Raw genomic sequence first — 19,877 nt, forward strand, 5'->3', positions numbered from 1 at the left:
AAGCAGCATGCTAGAACCAGCCAAGAGTAAAGGTGTCCTTCGCGTCCCTATCGCCCCCTTCTTGCTCATTAGAAAGGAGAGGCCAAAACTGAGGCCGAGCCTTCTATCTGGTAACTCAGAAAACAGAAAGGCAGAAAAGCAACCAGAGGCGGGAAAAGCCCAAGCAGGCCAGAGGAAATACAGCCGCTGCCGAGAGCCGGAGGTTCAGAAGCTCCGCTTGTTACCTAAAACCAGATGGGGACGGAGACGCCACACCTGGGGCCCAGGCGTGCCTCGCCCTGGGTCCCTGCAGAGCTGAGGCCAGAAATGACAGGAATTCTCCCTTGCAGCTCCCAGCTTAGGACATTCACAGCCATCTCCGAGGCCGCTCTCAGGGGAAAATGGCCAAAAAGCGTGTAGCGGCTCCTTTAAGGCTCCTCCTCGCCCTCCCTCCTTCGCCCACGTGACCCGGGGCGGCCGCGCGCCGGCTCGGCCCCCAGCGCAAGCGGCGATGGCGGCGGCGGCGGGAGCTGCAGCGGCGGCGGCCGCCGAGGTGCGGAAGGGGAGGGGGAGAGGCGGGTGCATGCCCGCGCGCGCGCCCGGGGGAAGCGCGCGCCCGTGCAATGCTCCGGGGGTGCAACGGGGCCGGGGGGCCCGGGCGGGACTTGCAGCAATCCGGGGGGCCAGCACCGGGGGCGGATGAGGGGACCAGGGGGTGGGAGGTGGGGGGAGTGGGCACGGAGGCGCGCGTGCAGCCGCCGGCTGCCCCTGAGTGGGCGGCGGGCGCCGGGGCCCCAGGAGCACGCGCGAGGGGCACGAGGGGCCGTCCACCAGGCTGGGGGACAGCGGGTGCTGGAGGGGTTGGTGCTCGGGGTCCCCGCGGCCTGGGGGACAAAGGGGGAGCGGCGCGTGCAGCCGGGAGGAGGGGGCGGGGCCGGGGCGCGGAGGCCCCGCCCCCTCCCCCTCCTCTTCTCTCGGCCCCAGAGATGCGGGGTTTACCGAGAGGGAGGGGGCTGATGCGGGCTCGGGGTAGGGGTCGTGCGGCCCCTCCGGGCAGCCGAGGCCGAGGAAGGGGGGGCCCCCATAGAGGAAGAGGTAGGCCCCGGAGCCTGCTCTCTCTTCCCAGGGCCCAGGCGTCCTGGACCCCCCAACTCTCTACCGGGCTGACCAGCCCTCCTGTCCCTTGTCTCCCCTCCCAGGGGGAGGCCCCCGCTGAGATGGGGGCGCTGCTGCTGGAAAAGGAGACAAGAGGAGCCACTGAGAGAGGTGAGTGCAGCTAAAACGGGCCCCAGTTGGACAGTTGCCTTCCCTAAACACAGGATCTTCTGAGTCCTTAGCTCTGAACTTTTTCTCTTCCTCTACAGTTCATGGTTCTTTGGGGGACACCCCTCGTAGTGAAGAGACCCTGCCCAAGGCTACCCCCGACTCCCTGGAGCCTGCTGGCCCCTCATCTCCAGCCTCTGTCACTGTCACTGTTGGCGATGAGGGGGCTGACACCCCTGTAGGGGCTACACCACTCATTGGGGATGAACCAGAGAATCTGGAGGGAGATGGGGACCTCCATGGGGGCCGGATCCTGCTGGGTGAGAGGCTGGGTAGCCTGAGGGGTGGGTGGGAAATTTCTGACTCCGAAGTCCTTATCTTGCCTTGTTCGCCTGTTTTCTAGGCCATGCTACAAAGTCATTCCCCTCTTCCCCCAGCAAGGGGGGTTCCTGCCCTAGCCGGGCCAAGATGTCAATGACGGGGGCAGGAAAATCTCCTCCATCTGTCCAGAGTTTGGCAATGAGGCTGCTGAGTATGCCGGGAGCCCAGGGAACTGCAGCAGCAGGGCCTGAACCCCCTCCAGCCACCACCAGCCCAGAGGGGCAGCCCAAGGTCCACCGAGCCCGAAAAACCATGTCCAAACCAGGAAATGGACAGGTGAGTGCAATGGGAGAGATTGGGATAAGCAGCCATAAACCTTTGGTAAGCTCTTTTACAGTTTCACTAAGGCTTCTACTCCATTTACACAATTACATATTTAAGCAAGGGGCTACTGTGTGTCAAATATTAGGCTGGGCTTAATCTGAACCAACAGACAGGTTCCTCTCTTCCTGCAGTTTACATTCTTGGGTGGTGAGAGTTTGACGTTAAAGAGTCAATTATATAGTTAATGTCTTAATTACTCATGATAATGACAAGGTAAGGGAATTTCAAACTACTCTTCCTTTCTAACTCAAAGCAAGCCCTTGGGGAACTCAGCGGTCACTGCTCTATTTGTAAAGTTTTTCCTGGGAATCCCAGTGGGAAACGAGATGGGGGCCACAGAAATAATAGAGGAGCGGAAGTGACAAAGGCCCCAGAGGCCCAGAAGCTTTATGACCAAGTGCTAGGACTCTTGTTCATACCTATTGTTGACCTAAAGGAAAAGACTGAGTCGAACTTAACATTAAGTAGAGTCTATTTAGGCCAGTTTTGAGTATAACCTTCAGAAGCAAAGATTCAAGTTGCCCTGAAAATGCACTCTGATTAGCAGCAGTTACAAGTAGGATTTTTTGTTTTGTTTTTGGAGACAGTCTCACTATGTTGCCCAGGCTGGTCTCAAACTTCTAGGCTTCAGCAGTCTTCCTGCTTTGGCCTCCCAAAGTGCTGGGATTACAGGCGTGAGCCACCGCAACCAGCCCACAGGTAGGTTTTTAAAGGAAAAGAAGACTGGATGACATGAAGATATTGGGGGGAAAAAAAAAAGGAGGCTGACTCTGGGCACACTGCCTAGGAGTTAGGTTAGCTCTGCTCTGGAAGGAGCCACAAAAAAAAAAAAAAAAGAGAGAGAGAGATAAAAGTTTTTTAAAAGATTGAAAACATAGGCGGTGCGTGATGGTTTATGCCTGTAATCCCAGCAAGGGAGCCCGAGGTGGGTGGATCACGATGTCAGGAGTTCAAGACCATCCTAGCCGAGATGGTGAAACCCCATCACTACTAAAAATACCAAAAAATTAGCTGGGCATGGTGGCAGGCGCTTGTAATCCCAGCTACTTGGAAGACTGGGGCAGAGTCTTGCTTGAATCCGGGAGGCGGAGATTCCAGTGAGCTGAGATTGCGCCACTGCATTCCAGCCTGGGCAACTGAGCTCCATCTCAAAAAAAGAAAAAAAACTGAAAAAATAAAAAAGGAAAAGAAGAGGCAGTTCCTAAGTTGTTTACCATAAGTTTACATTAGAATAAGAGCTATTGATATGCTATACATAGTTCTTTGTGTCACAGATTTTAGGCACTTGAAGATAATGGGTGAAGCCGCACACTAGTCAGGTACAAATACCTTTAAGCAGTTGCCTCCAGGCAAGGGGCCTAGTGTTCCATACTCACTTCTTTCTGAGCCTGCACTTTTGCCTGCCTCACACAGTACAGATTGCTGTGAGCTACTTTTCCTTTCTCCCTATGATGAACCTTGATTTTTATAGTTGCAGTTCATTTTGTAAATAATAGAGAAAAGAAAAATTTATAAATGAGGTAGAGTGAGAGATTAACAACAATAATAATAACATAATCATGACAATAGTCCGGGCGTGGCTTGCCTATAATCTCAACACTTTCAGAAGCAGAAGCCAGCGATTACTTGAGGTCTGGAGTTCTGAGACCAGCCTGGTCAACATGGCCAAACCCCATCTCTACTAAAAACAAAAAATAGAAAATTAGCCGGGTTTGGTGGCGTGCACCTGTAATCTCATGAGAATCACTTGAACCCGAGAGGCGGAGATTGCAGTGAGCCAAGATCATGCCACTCCAGTCCAGCCTGGGCAACAGAGCAAGACTTAAAAAAAAAAGCCGGGCACAGTGGCTCAAGCCTGTAATCCCAGCACTTTAGGAGGCCGAGGCGGGTGGATCACAAGGTCAAGAGATCGAGACCATCCTGGTCAACAAGGTGAAACCCCGTCTCTACTAAAAATACAAAAAATTAGCTGGGCATGGTTGTGCGTGCCTGTAATCCCAGCTACTCAGGAGGCTGAGGCAGGAGAATTGCCTGAACCCAGGAGGCGGAGGTTGCGGTGAGCCAAGATCATGCCATTGCACCCCAGCCTGGGTAACAAGAGCAAAACTCCATCTCAAAAAAAAAAAAAAAAGCACAATTCTAACAAGACCCTACCATCACTGCTGAGAAACTGGTTAAGAGGGAACTAGTGTTACATAAAATTTACCATCTAAAAAACATTTTTAGCCGGGCACAGTGGCTCACCCCTGCAATCCCAGCACTTTGGGAGGCTGAAGCAGGAGGATCATATGAGGTCAGGAACCACTGCACCTGGCAATCATACAGTATTTATCTTTTTGTGACTTGCTTATTTCACTTAGCATAATGTCCTCAAGGTTTATCTATATTGTAGCATGTCAGAATTTCTTTCCTTTCACTTGGGCAACATACTGAGACGCCATCTCTAAAAGAAGTTTAAAAAAATATTTAAGGCTGGCACAGTGGCTCACACCTGTAATCCCAGCACTTTGGGAGGCTGAGGCAGGTGGATCATGAGGTCAGGAATTCGAGACCAGCCTGGCCAACATGGTGAAACCCTATCTCTCCTAAAAATACCAAAATTATCCAAGTGCAGTGGCAGGCATCGTAATCGAAGCTATGGGGGTGGGGGAGCGGTGAGGCAGGAAAATCACTTGAACCCGGGAGGCAGAGGTTTCAGTTAGCCGAGATCACTCCACTGCACTTTAGCCTGGGCAACACAGCAAAACTCCGTCTCAAAAAAAAAAAAAAAAAAAAAAAAAAAGGTTAAGGCCAGTCTCGGTGGCTCACTGCTGAAATCCCAGCACTTTGGGAGGCCAAGGCGGGCAGATCACAAGGTCAGAATATCAAGACCATCCTGGCCAACGTTGTGAAACCCTGTCTCTACTAAAATACAAAAAAATTATGCAGGCCTGGTGGCACACGCCTGTAGTCCCAACTACTGTGGAGGCTGAGGCAGGGGAATCACTTGAACCTGGGAGGTGGAGGTTGCAGTGAGCCAAGATCACGCCATTGCACTCCCACCTGGGCGACGAACAAAACTCTTGTCTCAAGAAAAAAAAAAAAATGTTTAAAAGGCTAAGCCCAGTGACTGACGCCTGTAATCCTGCACTTTCTGGGGAGGATCCCTTGACACCAGGAGTTCAAGACCAGCCTGGGCAACATGGCAAGACCTCTTCTGTCTCTTAAAAAAAAGTATATCTTTCTTTTTTTTTTTTTTTTTTTTTGAGACAGAGTTTCGCTCTTGTTACCCAGGCTGGAGTGCAATGGCGCAATCTCGGCTCACCGCAACCTCCGCCTCCTGGGTTCAGGCAATTCTCCTGCCTCCGCCTCCTGAGTAGCTGGGATTACAGGCACGCGCCACCACGCCCAGCTAATTTTTTGTATTTTTAGTAGAGACGGGGTTTCACCATGTTGACCAGGATGGTCTTGATGTCTCGACCTCGTGATCAACCCGCCTCGGCCTCCCAAAGTGCTGGGATTACAGGCTTGAGCCACCGCGTCCAGCGTATATCTTTTTTATGGCTGAATGTTATACACGTATGTAATTGTATATAAATGCCACATTTTGCTTATCCATTCATCTGTCAGTGGCACTCGGGTTTCTTTTGCACTTCAGCTATTGTGAATAGTCCTGCTGTGTACATGGCCACATATAAAAGACCTTTAACTTTGTTTTGTTTTCTCACCTGTAAAATGGAAAAGGGCCTGCTCTTCGTGGTTGCAGAGATAAGTGAGTGTGAGTGTGCTTGACACTCTTCCTCTGGGGAAATAGCACCTGTGGTTGCCACCTTGTGGCTACTGGAGCCTCAGATGGCATTTGGAAGTGCGGCTCACTAACCCACCCCTGCCTAGGCTCCAGGCTAACCCAGACTGAACCGTAGGTGCTCTCTGACCCTCAGTGTGCTCCCTCTTGGCCCACAGCCCCCAGTTCCTGAGAAGCGGCCCCCTGAAGTACAGCATTTCCGCATGAGCGATGATGTCCACTCACTGGGAAAGGTGACCTCAGGTCAGTCCCATCCCCCACCCCCTGTGGCTTGATGTGGCCTGTTCTGAAGGTTTCAATTATAGGCCCCACACCATTCTCTCTCCTCTTCCAGATGTGGCCAAAAGGAGGAAGCTGAACTCAGGAGGCAGCCTGGTGAGCAGCAGAGCCAGGGCCTCTCCCTCTGGGGGGCTGCCCCGAGGGAGGCTCGGGAGTAGGGCTGCATCCTGTCCTCAAGAGAAATGGGCAGGGTGTCAGTGACCTCAATTTTTCTCATCTTTTTCTAGTCAGAGGAGTTGGGTTCTGCCCGGCGTTCAGAAGTGACCCTGGCGAAAGGGGACCCTGGGTCCCTGGAGGAGTGGGAGACAGTGGTGGGTGATGACTTCAGTCTCTACTATGATTCTTACTCTGTGGATGAGCGCGTGGACTCTGACAGCAAGGTGAGGCAGAGCTGCGTTTCCCTGGGCTGGCGCTCACTAGCCCGTCCTTCTTTCCTGTTTTTCTCTTTTCTGTCCTTTTTATCTGCTGAACACCCCCTAAGTCACTGCCCCATGCTGTCTGTAACTCATTTTCAATGTATGCTCCGCCCATTCCATCCACAAAGGCGGCCACCCCTGCACATTGGGTTTAGTAGTAGTATTAATATTTTTTATTTTTTATTTTCTTTTTGAGACGGGGTTTCGCTCTTGTTGCCCAGGCTGGAGTGCAATGGCGCGATCTCGGCTCACCGCAACCTCCGCCTCCTGGGTTCAGGCAATTCTCCTGCCTCAGCCTCCTGAGTAGCTGGGACTACAGGCACACGCCACCATGCCCAGCTAATTTTTTGTATTTTTAGTAGAGACGGGGTTTCACCATGTTGACCAGGATGGTCTCGATCTCTTGACCTCGTGATCCACCCGCCTCGGCCTCCCAAAGTGCTGGGATTACAGGCTTGAGCCACCACGCCCGGCCTATTATTTTTTTTAGCTAATGAAATTACCATTTAAAAGGCATGCACTATTTAAAAAAAGAAAACAAAAAAATCTTGTCATTTATTTGTTTATCCCATGCTCTTTGTTTGATTTTATTTCGTGCGTTTGCCTACACAGTATAATGTTCAGTCTCTCTAGTTTTGCCTTTTTTTAATTTAACATTTGATTAAACTTTCAAGTATAATCAAAAGTGTGGACTAGGGAGCGCCCATGTACCCATCACACAGCCCCACCCATTATCATTACCCAGCCCGTCCTGACCCATCTGTACCTCTCCCAACACACACACCCACAGGGTTATTTTGAAGCAAATCCCAGACCTCATATCATTTTACCTAGATATATTTCCATATATATCTGTAAATATAAGGCCTCTTTTTGTTGTTCAGCATCACTTTACTACTGTTTTCACGCCTAAAAAAAAACTTACCAATGAGTTCTTAATACCATTAAATACCCTGTCAGTCTTCACATTTCCTCAGCTGTCTCATAAATGGGTTTTTGTCAAGATCCAAATGAGGCCCATGCCTTGATTTGATTAACATTTGTTTTAAGCCGGGTGCAGTGGCTCAAGCCTTTAATCCCAGCACTTTGGGAGGCCGAGACGGGTGGATCACGAGGTCAGGAGATCGAGACCATCCCGATCAACATGGTGAAACCCCGTCTCTACTTAAAATACAAAAAAAAAAGTTAGCTGGGCATGGTGGCACGTGCCTGTGATCCTAGCTACTCGGGAGGCTGAGGCAGGAGAATTGTCTGAACCCAGGATGTGGAGGTTGCGGTGAGCCGAGATCGCGCCATTGCACTCCAGCCTGGGTAACAAGAGTGAAACTCCGTCTCAAAAAAAAAAAAAAAAAACATTTGTTTTAGGTCTCTCTTGGTATTTAGGTTTCCCCATCTTCTAAAAAAAATTTTGGGGCCAAGTGCAGTGGCTCATGCCTGTAATCCCAGCACTTTGGGAGGCAGGTGGATCACCTGAGGTCAGGGGTTCAAGATCAGCCTGGCCAACATGGCAATAACTCATCTCTACTAAAAATACAAAAACGAGCTGGGCATGGTGGCAGGTGCCTGTAATCCCAGCTACTGGGGAGGCTGAGGCAGGAGAATCACTTGTACCTAGGAGCCAGAGGTTGCAGTGAGCTGTTGTGCCATTGCACTCCAGCCTGGGCAACAAGCAAAACTCTGTCTCAAAAATAAAGAAATATGTCTTGCCATTTATTTGTTGAAGAAACCAGGTCAGTTGTCCTGCAGAATTTCTCATTTAGGAATTGGCTGATTGGGTGGCGATTGGCACATTCTCTCTGCCCATATTTCTTGTAAACCGATAGATTTAGAAGCATAATCACTTCAGGTGCCAAGAAAGACTTGACAGTGGGTGTGAGCGCTTCTGGCCGCATCACATAAGGATGCGTGGAGCATCTGGTCATTTTTCTTGTTAGCAATAAGATTGACCAGTGGGTTCAGGTGACATCAGTCTGAACCTTTTATATAAAGTTTCTCATGAACTTTGTGTGTAGCGGTTTTAGCAACCATTGGTGGTCTTGCCTGTTTATGAATGTCGTAAAAGGGGTATTAAACTCTATGTTTATCTTCTGGTACTTGCATTTTATTTTTTAACTTAATGTTTATTGCCAAGATCTGTGCACATTGCTGTCTGTAACTGTGGCACCTTTTTCACTGCTGTGTAACATTCCACATCCCCTCTCTTTATGTAGCCCTTGGTCTCCTCTCCTGCCCACACTCATCTCCAGGAACCATCATGGGTAGTGGGAGGTGGCAATGGTGGTGGTGGTTTTCTTTATCCACCTCATTGTGTGAGTCCTGGGGGTTGGATGTGTCCTGTTCTTCCTCTCTCCCAGTCGGAAGTTGAAGCTCTAACTGAACAACTAAGTGAAGAGGAGGAGGAGGAAGAGGAGGAAGAAGAAGAGGAGGAGGAAGAGGAGGAGGAAGAGGAAGAAGAGGAGGAAGATGAGGAGTCAGGGAATCAGTCAGATAGGGTAAGAGATGGAGGCTCAGCCGGGCGTGGTGGATCACGAGGTCGAGAGATCAAGACCATCCTGGTCAACATGGTGAAACCCTGTCTCTACTAAAAATACTAAAAATTAGCTGGGCATGGTGGCTCGTGCCTGTAATCCCAGCTGCTCAGGAGGCTGAGGCAGGAGAATTGCCTGAACCCAGGAGGCGGAGGTTGCGGTGAGCCGAGATCGCGCCATTGCACTCCAGCCTGGGTAACGAGCGAAACTCCGCCTCAAAAAAAAAAAAAAAAAAAGAGATGGAGGCTGACATCTCCAGAGGAGTGGGAGACTGTGGGGCCGGATGTCTGGTCCTGAAGGTGTTGGGGGGAAGCCCTCGGGGTGAGGGTTCCTAACTACTCCTCCTCCCCCTCTCCAGAGTGGTTCCAGTGGCCGGCGCAAGGCCAAGAAGAAATGGCGAAAAGACAGCCCATGGGTGAAGCCGTCTCGGAAACGGCGCAAGCGGGAGCCTCCGAGGACCAAGGAGCCACGAGGTAAGGAGGCTCTGCTGCTTTTGGGTGCCCTCCTCCAGCCCCCCCACCCGGTCCCCAGAGTGCGTGCACGCACACACACGCTCTCGCATGTCCACCTGCATGTACCCACACGTCCAGGTACCTGTGAGCTCGCACTCTCACTCTCTCTGTCTCTGTGTCAGGAGTGAATGGTGTGGGCTCCTCAGGCCCCAGTGAGTACATGGAGGTCCCTCTGGGGTCCCTGGAGCTGCCCAGCGAGGGGACCCTCTCCCCCAACCACGCTGGTAATTGCCAATTGCTGGGACAGGGAGCCACTAGGGGGTGACCTCAGGGCAGGAGGGAAAGGGGAGGAGGGAAACCACGCCAGAGCCGGGGTGTCCATGACCAGGCTTTGGGGGTTCTGGGCATGGGGGTGAGGTAGGGTGGGAATGAGAGGACCCGTCAGGGGTCCCAGTGGGTGAGGTCCGGGGCCTCCCTCAGCTCCTCTTTTCCTCCGTCCAAGGGGTGTCCAATGACACATCTTCGCTGGAGACGGAGCGCGGGTTTGAGGAGCTGCCCCTGTGCAGCTGCCGCATGGAGGCACCCAAGATTGACCGCATCAGCGAGAGGGCAGGGCACAAGTGCATGGCCACAGAGAGTGTGGATGGAGAGGTGGGGCCGTGTGCTGGTGGAGAGGTGCCAGGGCGTCCAGTCCTGGGCCCTATCCTCACCCTCTCTTCTCGCCCATCCTCACTGCGCACAGCTGTCGGGCTGCAACGCTGCCATCCTCAAGCGGGAGACCATGAGGCCCTCTAGCCGTGTGGCCCTGATGGTGCTCTGTGAGACCCACCGCGCCCGCATGGTCAAACACCACTGCTGCCCGGGCTGTGGCTACTTCTGCACGGCGGTGAGTGACTGACCACTGGGATAGTCTGGTAGCATGCCCCGTAACAGAGGGGGCCCCAGAAACCTGACCACGTTGTTTCCCTGCTCCCAGGGCACCTTCCTGGAGTGCCACCCCGACTTCCGTGTGGCCCACCGCTTCCACAAGGCCTGTGTGTCCCAGCTGAATGGGATGGTCTTCTGTCCCCACTGTGGGGAGGATGCTTCTGAGGCTCAGGAGGTGACCATCCCCCGGGGTGACGGGGTGACCCCACCGGCCGGCACTGCAGCTCCTGCACCACCACCCCTGTCCCAGGATGCCCCCGGGAGAGCGGACACTTCCCAGCCCAGGTACTGGCCTTCCGCTTCTCTACTGTCTGTTCCCTGCCCCACCCCTATTGCTCCTGGACATGAGCTCCTCCTTCCACAGCGCCCGGATGCGAGGCCATGGGGAGCCCCGGCGCCCACCCAGCGATCCCCTGGCCGACACCATCGACAGCTCAGGACCCTCCCTGACCCTGCCCAATGGGGGCTGCCTTTCTGCTGTGGGGCTGCCACTGGGGCCAGGCCGGGAGGCCCTGGAAAAGGCCCTGGTCATCCAGGAGTCAGAGAGGTGAGTCGGGGGTCGGTCAGCCAAAGCAGCTGGGGCTGGGGCCAGAGCAGCTGCATTGAGGTTGATGCTGGAATCTGAGGAGCCCCCATTCTCTCCCCACTCCCATGCTCCCTTGGCAGGCGGAAGAAGCTCCGTTTCCACCCTCGGCAGTTGTACCTGTCCGTAAAGCAGGGCGAGCTCCAGAAGGTGATCCTGATGCTGTGTGAGTGCCGCCCATTCCTTCAGCAGACCTTGACCGAGCTCCATGTGTAGACCAGGCACTGGGCACAGGGCCAGGAGCACAGTCATGAAGGACACAGTCCTTGCCTTGAAGGACTTAGTGTGGTGGGGAAAAGACACATACAACCCGTGACCATGGGGACAGTGGTGACTCATAGGTGCTGGGTCCTGTTCTGAGTGCCTACGCTTGTTAGCCTTGGCACAGATAGGTTAGGGACCTTGCACGGTGCATAGTGGTACTGAGAGACAAGGCAGGGTTTGCATTCAGGCGGAGCTGATGCCTTTAACTTCTTATTCTGATAAATGCCGTGGTGGAGGCAAGCTCAGAGAATGCCAGGAGGGGCCCTGACCCAGGTTGGGGCCTGAGAAGCCTTCCTGAAGGAAATGCCACCTGCCCCCTAGCTTGCTTACCACTTGTCCCTCCCTCTCCCGGTGTGGCGGGCTCTCCCCGCAGTGGACAACCTGGACCCCAACTTCCAGAGCGACCAGCAGAGCAAGCGTACGCCCCTGCATGCAGCCGCCCAGAAGGGCTCCGTGGAGATCTGCCATGTGCTGCTGCAGGTCAGCACGGGCCCATGCCTCATTGACTAGGCCCTTAGACCCCCTCCCCTGCCCCGTCCCTCCCTGGTGCCAGCCCTCCTGCCCCCTCCTCACAGGCTGGAGCCAACATAAATGCAGTGGACAAACAGCAGCGGACGCCACTGATGGAGGCTGTGGTGAACAACCACCTGGAGGTGGCCCGTTACATGGTGCAGCGTGGCGGCTGTGTCTATAGCAAGGTGCACGCGCGGGCAGCAGGGCATGGCCCCCAGAGTCAGGGACCAGGTTTGGGGTGCCAGCCAGAGGCTCATTTGCCCATGTCTCCCTCAGGAGGAGGACGGTTCCACCTGCCTCCACCACGCAGCCAAAATTGGTAACTTGGAAATGGTCAGCCTGCTGCTGAGCACAGGACAGGTGGACGTCAACGCCCAGGTCAGCAGTCCACCCAGCCCAGCCCCTCCAGGTCCCTGGGGCCTGTGTTCCTTGGCTGGGCCTCAGGCTTTGGACCCCTTTCTCCTGTGTCTGACCTCTGGCCCTCTCACTCTGTCTCATGCTGCTCGTATCTGTCCCCATTGCTTTCTTCCTCCTCGTTTGTATTTCTCTTCGTTCTTGTCTCTTTTTTTTTTTTCTTTCTTTTTTTTTTTTTTTTTTTTTGCCTCCTTCTCTTTATCAAGTTTCAGAGGCCGGGCGCGGTGGCTCACGCCTGTAATCCAAGCACTTTGGAGGCCAAGGTGGGCGTATCACCTGAGGTCAGGAGTTCAAGACCAGCCTGACCAACATGGTGAAACCCAATCTTAATTTAAAAAAAAAAAAAAGTTTCAGAATACTCAGTTCCTGCCTTAATCTCTGCAAGTGTCCAATGAGGCTTTTTTTTAACTCTTGGGTTGTCATACATTGGATGTGTTTTAGTCATTTATTGGTATTCTTCTCAGCGTTTGAATTATTCCATCTTTGTCCAGGAAAAGCCCCTTGAAGCTGGGCCCTGTGGCTGTGACATGACCCAGTGGCCTTTGAGAGCATCCTGACCCTTCAGCACATTTGCTGCCCCAGACTCAGAATAGAATCCAAGAAACTCTGCTTCCTTTGTACGAAAGACTTTTTTTTTTTTTTTTTTTTGAGATGGAGTCACTCTGTTGTCCAGGCTAGAGTGCAGTGGCCTGATCTCGCTCCCTGCAACCTCCACCTCCCACGTTCAAGCGATTCTCCTGTCTCAGCCTCCTGAGTAGCTGGGATTACAGGCAGGCACCACCACATCCAGCTAAATTTTGTATTTTTTTTTTTTTTTTTGAGACGGAGTTTCGCTCTTGTTACCCAGGCTGGAGTGCAATGGCGTGATCTCGGCTCACCGCAACCTCCGCCTCCTGGGTTCAAGCAATTCTCCTGCCTCAGCCTCCTGAGTAGCTGGGATTACAGGCACACGCCACCATGCCCAGCTAATTTTTTTTTTGTATTTTTAGTAGAGACGGGGTTTCACCATGTTGACCAGGATGGTCTCGATCTCTCGACCTCGTGATCCACCCGCCTCGGCCTCCCAAAGTGCTGGGATTACAGGCTTGAGCCACCGCGCCCGGCCAAATTTTGTATTTTTAATAGAGATGGGGTTTTACCATGTTAGTCAGGCTGGTCTTGAACTCCTGACCTCGTGATCTGCCTGCCTCTGCTTCCCAAAGTGCTGGAATTACAGGTGTAAGCCACCGTGCCCGGCCTGGAAACATTTTTTAGATAATACAATCTTGTGTACCTAGGAGTGTTTATTGCTATTGGGTTGTCACTGCTTCTAGGACTCTGGAGTGGGCAGACTTAGGAAATTTTTTTTCTTTTTCTTTTTTTTTTGAGACCAAGTCTCACTCTGTCACCCAGGCTGGAGTACAGTGGCACGATCATAGCTCACTGCAACCTCCACCTCCCAGGTTCAGGCAATTCTCCTGCCTCAGCCTCCTAAGTAGCTGGGATTACAGGTGCATATCAACACGCCCAGCTAGTTTTTGTATTTTTAGTTGAGACGGGGTTTCGCCATGTTGGCCAGGCTGGTCTTGAACTCCTGACCTCGTGATCCACCCGTGTCAGCCTCCCAAAGTGCTGGGATTACAGGCATGAGCCACCATGCCTGGCCTACTAGTCCCATTTTTTAGATGATGAAACTTCGAGCCAGAGACATTAAGTGACTTACCCAGGATCCCACAGCTTGAGGGCTGGAGCTGGGATTCACACACACAGCGAATCATAACCATTTGTTGCTTTGGTGAGCAGAGCCAGCTGCCCCCACCCTCACTCCCTTCCCACCCACAGGACAGTGGTGGGTGGACGCCCATCATCTGGGCTGCAGAGCACAAGCACATCGAGGTGATCCGCATGCTATTGACACGGGGCGCTGACGTCACCCTCACTGACAACGTGAGTGAGAGTTTGGTTGAGGTAGGGCAGCTCCAGGCCCCTGAGCAAGGTGGAGGCTGGATTGAAGGGCCCAGCTGCCTGCACCTCATCTGTTCCCCGCCTGCCTCCACAGGAGGAGAACATCTGCCTGCACTGGGCCTCCTTCACTGGCAGCGCCGCCATCGCTGAAGTCCTTCTGAATGCGCGCTGTGACCTCCATGCTGTCAACTACCACGGGGACACGCCCCTGCACATCGCAGCTCGGGAGAGCTACCATGACTGCGTGCTGTGAGCCCCTGCCCTGCCCTTGATACCCCTGCTCCCACATCTTGCAACCTCAGACCCCACATTGGGCATCCTGTCCCCTTTTCAGATTATTCCTGTCACGTGGAGCCAACCCCGAGCTGCGGAACAAGGAGGGGGACACGGCATGGGACCTGACTCCCGAGCGCTCCGACGTGTGGTTTGCGCTTCAACTCAACCGCAAGCTCCGACTCGGGGTAGGAAATCGGGCCATCCGCACAGAGAAGATCATCTGCCGGTGAGCCCTGGGCCCCTCTCTACACCCGGAACCGCCTCCTCTCCACCTGCCCCTCCGAAAGCCCGTTGCATCCTCACATTCCCCGGCCCCTCCCCATGCACTGCTGAATCCCCAGAACCACCCACAGGCCCCGTCCCCACTAGGATTGCCAGATATAGCAAATAAAAATAGAAGACACCCAGTTAAACTGGAGTTTCAGACGCACAAATGCATACTTTTTTAGTGCGAGAATGTCCCATGGAATTTTGGGGGACATACTGTACTAAAAAGCTATTTCTTGTTTATCTGAAATTCCATATTAACTAACTGCCCTGCATCTCATCTGGCAACTTTACTCCCCTGCCCCAGGCCCAGGAACCTCCTCAACTCTCTCCTTATACCCGGAGAGGCCCCTCACCCCCTCTCCAGCCTCCCAGCCCCTTCTCCCCATCTTCTGCAGGGATGTGGCTCGGGGCTATGAGAATGTGCCCATTCCCTGTGTCAACGGTGTGGACGGGGAGCCCTGCCCCGAGGATTACAAGTACATCTCGGAAAACTGTGAGACGTCCACCATGAACATCGACCGCAACATCACCCATCTGCAGGTGAGTGGGGGCGCCAGGTCTCCCCAGGAGGACACTGAGAGCTGCCAGGTACAGCTGGACGAGCTCTGAACCAACAAGGCCACCTGGCCAAGGGAGTGTTGGCTGACAGGGAGCCCTGGTGTGGGGTCGCATCCACCCCAGGGGAGGGATCCTTTTCCTATGTCACAGGAAGGTGTCATATGAGCTCCCAGTCGCCCTGGGGACACCACCAGAGCAACATATTAAGACCTGTCACCCTAGGACCATCACCACCCACGTTGTAAAACATGGACCCCAAAGAAAAGGACAGTGGTTAGGGGGTCAGGGGAACTAAGAGTAGAGGGGCCCAGACCAATCGTGGGATTAAGCTGACCCCTGCCTCCTCGCCCCAGCACTGCACGTGTGTGGACGACTGCTCCAGCTCCAACTGCCTATGTGGCCAGCTCAGCATCCGGTGCTGGTATGACAAGGTGCGTGCCCCTTGCCTTGGCCACAGAGACCCGGCCTCTCCTTCAGAGGAGCCAGCCTCCAACAGGCCAACTTCCCTGGGACCTTGTCCCTCACCTCCTACCCTGTGGGAGAACATGACTGAGAGGACTGGGCAAGGCCTGGGAATCCTGGGACATCGCTGTGACAGCAATGGGCGTGTGCCCAGGTCCATGCAAATCAGGGATGATGCTCGTGCATTTCCTGCTCTGGGATCTCCAAGTCTGTGTGGCCTCCCCAGTCCCATCTTCCCCATCTCTGGGTTGGGTTCAGTGGTGGATTTTTCTGTAGAGTCTTGGGGTTCCTGGGCAGCTGAGGTAACCCCCACAGAGAAACCACTGTCTTCCCCTCTCTTTGCACCCCAGGATGGGCGATTGCTCCAGGAATTTAACAAGATTGAGCCCCCCCTGATTTTCGAGTGTAACCAGGCATGCTCCTGCTGGAGAAACTGCAAGAACCGCGTCGTACAGAGTGGCATCAAGTGAGGCCCTGCTCCACAGCCTTCTCTCTCTCTCTCCCACCTCACCCTTTCCTCCCTATCCCTGGGGCTTTTGGATGGAGGCCTCCATCCAACAGTGCCCTCTCTTCTCCCCCAGGGTTCGGCTACAGCTCTACCGAACAGCCAAGATGGGCTGGGGGGTCCGCGCCCTGCAGACCATCCCACAGGGAACCTTTATCTGCGAGTAAGTCACCGGGGGCACCTTGACATCTGGTGGGAAGGGGACACATGCCCACTGCTGACTGCCAGGCCTCCCTCTCGGCCCCCTGCCCTGATGAGTCACCTGTCTCCATCTGGCCACTCTCCAGCCAGCCTTCTCTGACCCCCATCCTCGAAGCTGAGGATGGCTCCTGCCTCCACTCTGCCCAGACCTCAGAGCCTGTGTTCCCTCCCCTCCACCCTCTCCTTGCCCTTCGTAGCTAGGGAAAGAGCCAGTTTGGGAGACAGACAGACTTGGGTTTGAGCCCCTCTCTGCTTCGGGATGTCCTTGGCCAAGTTACTTCACCTCTTTGAGCCTTGTTTTCCTTGTCTGTGGAGTGGAGGTGATAACAGCTACCTTTCTGTCCACCACCTCAGGGACCTGTCCCTCTCCATCAGTTCTTTCTCTGCCCAGCATCTGTAATCCCCCCCATTCTCCTAGCTCCTATCCCACGACCCTCAGTCTCACCTTGGTCTCCTTTGGCCTTTCTTTTTTTTTTTTTTTTGAGACGGAGTTTCGCTCTTGTTACCCAGGCTGGAGTGCAACGGCGCGATCTCGGCTCACCGCAACCTCCGCCTCCTGGGTTCAGGCAATTCTCCTGCCTCAGCCTCCCGAGTAGCTGGGATTACAGGCACGCGCCACCATGCCCAGCTAATTTTTTGTATTTTTAGTAGAGATGGGGTTTCACCATGTTGACCAAGATGGTCTCGATCTCTTGACCTCATGATCCACCTGCCTTGGCCTCCCAAAGTGCTGGGATTACAGGCTTGAGGGCGGCCTTTCTTTTTTTCTTTGTTTTCTTTCTTTTTTTTTTTTTTTTTTTTTTTTTTTTTTTGAGGTGGAATTTTGCTTTCAATGCCCAAGCTGGAGGGAGTGAATGGTGCGATCTCAGCTCACTGCAGCCTCCACCTCCCGGGTTAAAGCATTCTCCTGCCTCAGCCTCCTGAGTAGCTAGGATTACAGGCACATGCACAGCTAATTTTTTGTATTTTTAGTAGAAACAGGGTTCCACCGTGTTAGCCAGACTGGTCTCAAACTCCTGACCTCAGATGATCCACCTGCCTCGATCTCCCAAAGTGCTGGGATCACAGGTGTGAGCCACTGCACCCGGCCGTCCTTTGGCCTTTAAAAAATATAATCTTCTAGCCCTACTTGCCTGTTCAAGAGACCATCCAGTTTCTCTCCATCATGTCATCTCAACTTCTCGGGCAAGCAGCTCCTTCCTGCAGGGCCTCAGTTTCCTCACCATCCACTCTACTGCCTGTTCCTGCCAAAATCGGCCTTTGCCCTTCCCACTCTGCTGAAACTGTCTCTTGACAGTCACTCCCCACCCCACGTCGTCTGCATGTGTCTCTATCTGGCATCTGCTCACCCCTCCTTAGGCAGCTGACTCCTCTCCCGCTCTGGTGTCCAGATGTAGGTGCTCTTGCCCCCACTCATGCCCTGAGCTCCCTGCCACTCCTGCATCTCTGGCTCTTCCTGCAGCCCTGACCCCTCTCCTGTCCTACATTGCCCATTCCCGCTGGGTGGCTCCTAGTACACAAACCTCTCTGTGTACAAACCCGAACTTAGGCCAACTGCCCCTACACACTAATTCCCTTAACCACAGAGCTTTGCGTCTGTCGCTGTGCTGACTGGAGGCTTCCTCTGTCGAGCCTGGAATGCTGCCCATTCCACCACTGCTGCTCCAGGCCTTCCCTCACCTACACCCGCCAGCCCTGCCTATTCCAGATTCCACGGGCTTGTGAGGAGATAGGGGCCTGGAGTCACCTCCTAGTAGCCCACACAGCTTCAGAACCATGGATTCCTGTCCCACAGGTATGTCGGGGAGCTGATCTCTGATGCTGAGGCTGACGTGAGAGAGGATGATTCTTACCTCTTCGACTTAGACAACAAGGTGAGCAGGAAACCCTCCTAACCTTGCTGTTCCCCGGGGCCGGCTTTCAGGAGCCCCTGAGAAGTCAGCAAATGGAAAGCTGGGGAGGGACTGGGGAGTCAGTGGGTAGGGAGGGTCGGGGGAGATGTGAAGAGTGCCATCCTCCCCCCCAGGATGGAGAGGTGTACTGCATTGATGCCCGTTACTATGGCAACATCAGCCGCTTCATTAACCACCTGTGTGACCCCAACATCATTCCCGTCCGGGTCTTCATGCTGCACCAAGACCTGCGATTTCCACGAATCGCCTTCTTCAGTTCCCGAGACATCCGGACTGGGGAGGAGCTAGGGTGAGACTCTAGGGGTCTCTCGGGACTCTGCCAGGGCTTCGAGATGCAGCAAACCTGGGACCTGAAGGCTGGTGTGTACCTGGTGTCCAGACATGGATTAGTGCAGAGCTTCCCAGATTTCAGTGTACATAAGTATCTCCTAGAGGACTTGGTGAAACAGTCCTGAGCCTCCCAGAAAGAATGATTCAGTAGGTTTGGGATGGAACCCAGGATTCTGCATTTCTAGCAAGTCCCCAGGCAGTGCTGATGCTGCGAATCCATAGAACATAGAGGGGGCTCAGAGCCCGTCTGGAGAACATGGGGTAGGTGCAGGATCCCTCTTAGGGAGTGCGATCCACAGGGTCTTTGGGGTGGGCTCTCGGCTGGGTCCAGGTCCCACAAGCTCCTGTTTTCCTCTGACAGGTTTGACTATGGCGACCGCTTCTGGGACATCAAAAGCAAATACTTCACCTGCCAGTGTGGCTCTGAGAAGTGCAAGCACTCAGCCGAAGCCATTGCCCTAGAGCAGAGCCGTCTGGCCCGCCTGGACCCGCACCCTGAGCTGCTGCCCGAGCTCGGCTCCCTGCCCCCTGTCAACACCTGAGAGCGGACCACACCCTCCCTCCCCAGCATGGGCCACAGCTCAGCCACCTCCTCTGCCACCAGCTGCTCGCAGCCCATGCCTGGGGGTGCTGCCATCTTCCCTCCCCACCACCCCTTCACACATTCCTGACCAGAGACCCCAGCCAGGCCCTGGAGGTCTGACAAACCCGCCCTCCCAGAGCTGGTTCCTCCCTGGGAGGGCAGCTTCAGGGCCACCCCCCTGTTCCCCATCCTCAGTTGAAGTTTGATGAATTGAAATTGGGCCTCTATGCCAACTGGTTCCTTTTGTTCTCAATAAATGTTGGGTTTGGTAATAAACTGCGATCGTTGTGTTGGGGTGGGGAGGAAGCATACTCAGCCAGAGGGAAAGTGGGTTCAAGGGCCAGAAAGGGATGGAAAGCAGGCTGGATGGGTATGGCTGATGTGACAGCCAGTGCAGGGTGCTTGTGGGGTGGGAGGTGCGGGCGGCCACCATGAAAATCCAGTGGAGGGATTATAAAGGGCCAATTTCCCAGGCACAGTGGCTCACACCTGTAATCCCAGCACTTTGGGAGGCTAAAGCGGGTGAATTCCCCTGAGGTCAGGAGTTCAAGACCAGCCTGGCCAACAAGGTGAAACCCCGTCTCTACTCAAAATACAAAAAATTCGCTGGGCGTGGTGGCAGGCCCCCATAATCCCAGCCACATGGGAGGCTGAGGCAGGAGATTCGCTCGAACCTGGGAGGTGGAGGTTGCAGTGAGCCAAGATCGTGCCATTGCACTCCATCCTGG

The 19,877-nt window shown here is 54.0% G+C and overlaps 1 protein-coding gene across 7 annotated transcripts; it reads left to right on the forward strand.

The window, feature by feature from the left end:
• The first annotated feature begins 448 nt into the window (after positions 1-448).
• Positions 449-19,425, forward strand: EHMT2 (euchromatic histone lysine methyltransferase 2). Of its 7 annotated transcripts, none has more exons than XM_074398230.1 (28): positions 449-532; positions 1,179-1,245; positions 1,344-1,562; positions 1,646-1,899; positions 5,890-5,974; positions 6,066-6,106; positions 6,238-6,390; positions 8,781-8,918; positions 9,313-9,427; positions 9,589-9,690; positions 9,909-10,057; positions 10,149-10,292; positions 10,383-10,618; positions 10,698-10,880; positions 11,000-11,082; positions 11,554-11,660; positions 11,756-11,878; positions 11,970-12,071; positions 13,929-14,054; positions 14,146-14,300; positions 14,386-14,553; positions 14,993-15,137; positions 15,509-15,586; positions 15,968-16,083; positions 16,199-16,285; positions 18,119-18,197; positions 18,350-18,525; positions 18,928-19,425. In XM_074398230.1, the coding sequence occupies exons 1-28, from the start codon at positions 491-493 to the stop codon at positions 19,106-19,108; spliced, it is 3,654 nt and encodes a 1,217-aa protein (XP_074254331.1). In that variant the 5' UTR covers positions 449-490; the 3' UTR covers positions 19,109-19,425. The 7 variants fall into 7 exon arrangements, with proteins under 7 accessions (XP_074254331.1, XP_039322374.1, XP_074254332.1 ...); XM_039466440.2 differs by having other exon boundaries at positions 13,929-14,033; XM_074398231.1 differs by lacking the exon at positions 9,589-9,690.
• The last annotated feature ends 452 nt before the right edge of the window (positions 19,426-19,877 follow it).

Source organism: Saimiri boliviensis, chromosome 4, assembly GCF_048565385.1.
Source record: "Saimiri boliviensis isolate mSaiBol1 chromosome 4, mSaiBol1.pri, whole genome shotgun sequence".
NCBI lineage: Eukaryota > Metazoa > Chordata > Mammalia > Primates > Cebidae > Saimiri > Saimiri boliviensis.

Excerpts from the sequence above, each read along its gene's own strand:
- EHMT2 (XM_003944319.4), top strand. The coding sequence starts at position 603 with ATGCTCCGGGGGTGCAACGGGGCCGGGGGGCCCGGGCGGGACTTGCAG. Across the intron at positions 9,428-9,588 it reads GAGGACCAAGGAGCCACGAG|GAGTGAATGGTGTGGGCTCC; the intron begins GTAAGGAGGCTC and ends TCTCTGTGTCAG. Across the intron at positions 12,072-13,928 it reads AGGTGGACGTCAACGCCCAG|GACAGTGGTGGGTGGACGCC; the intron begins GTCAGCAGTCCA and ends TCCCACCCACAG.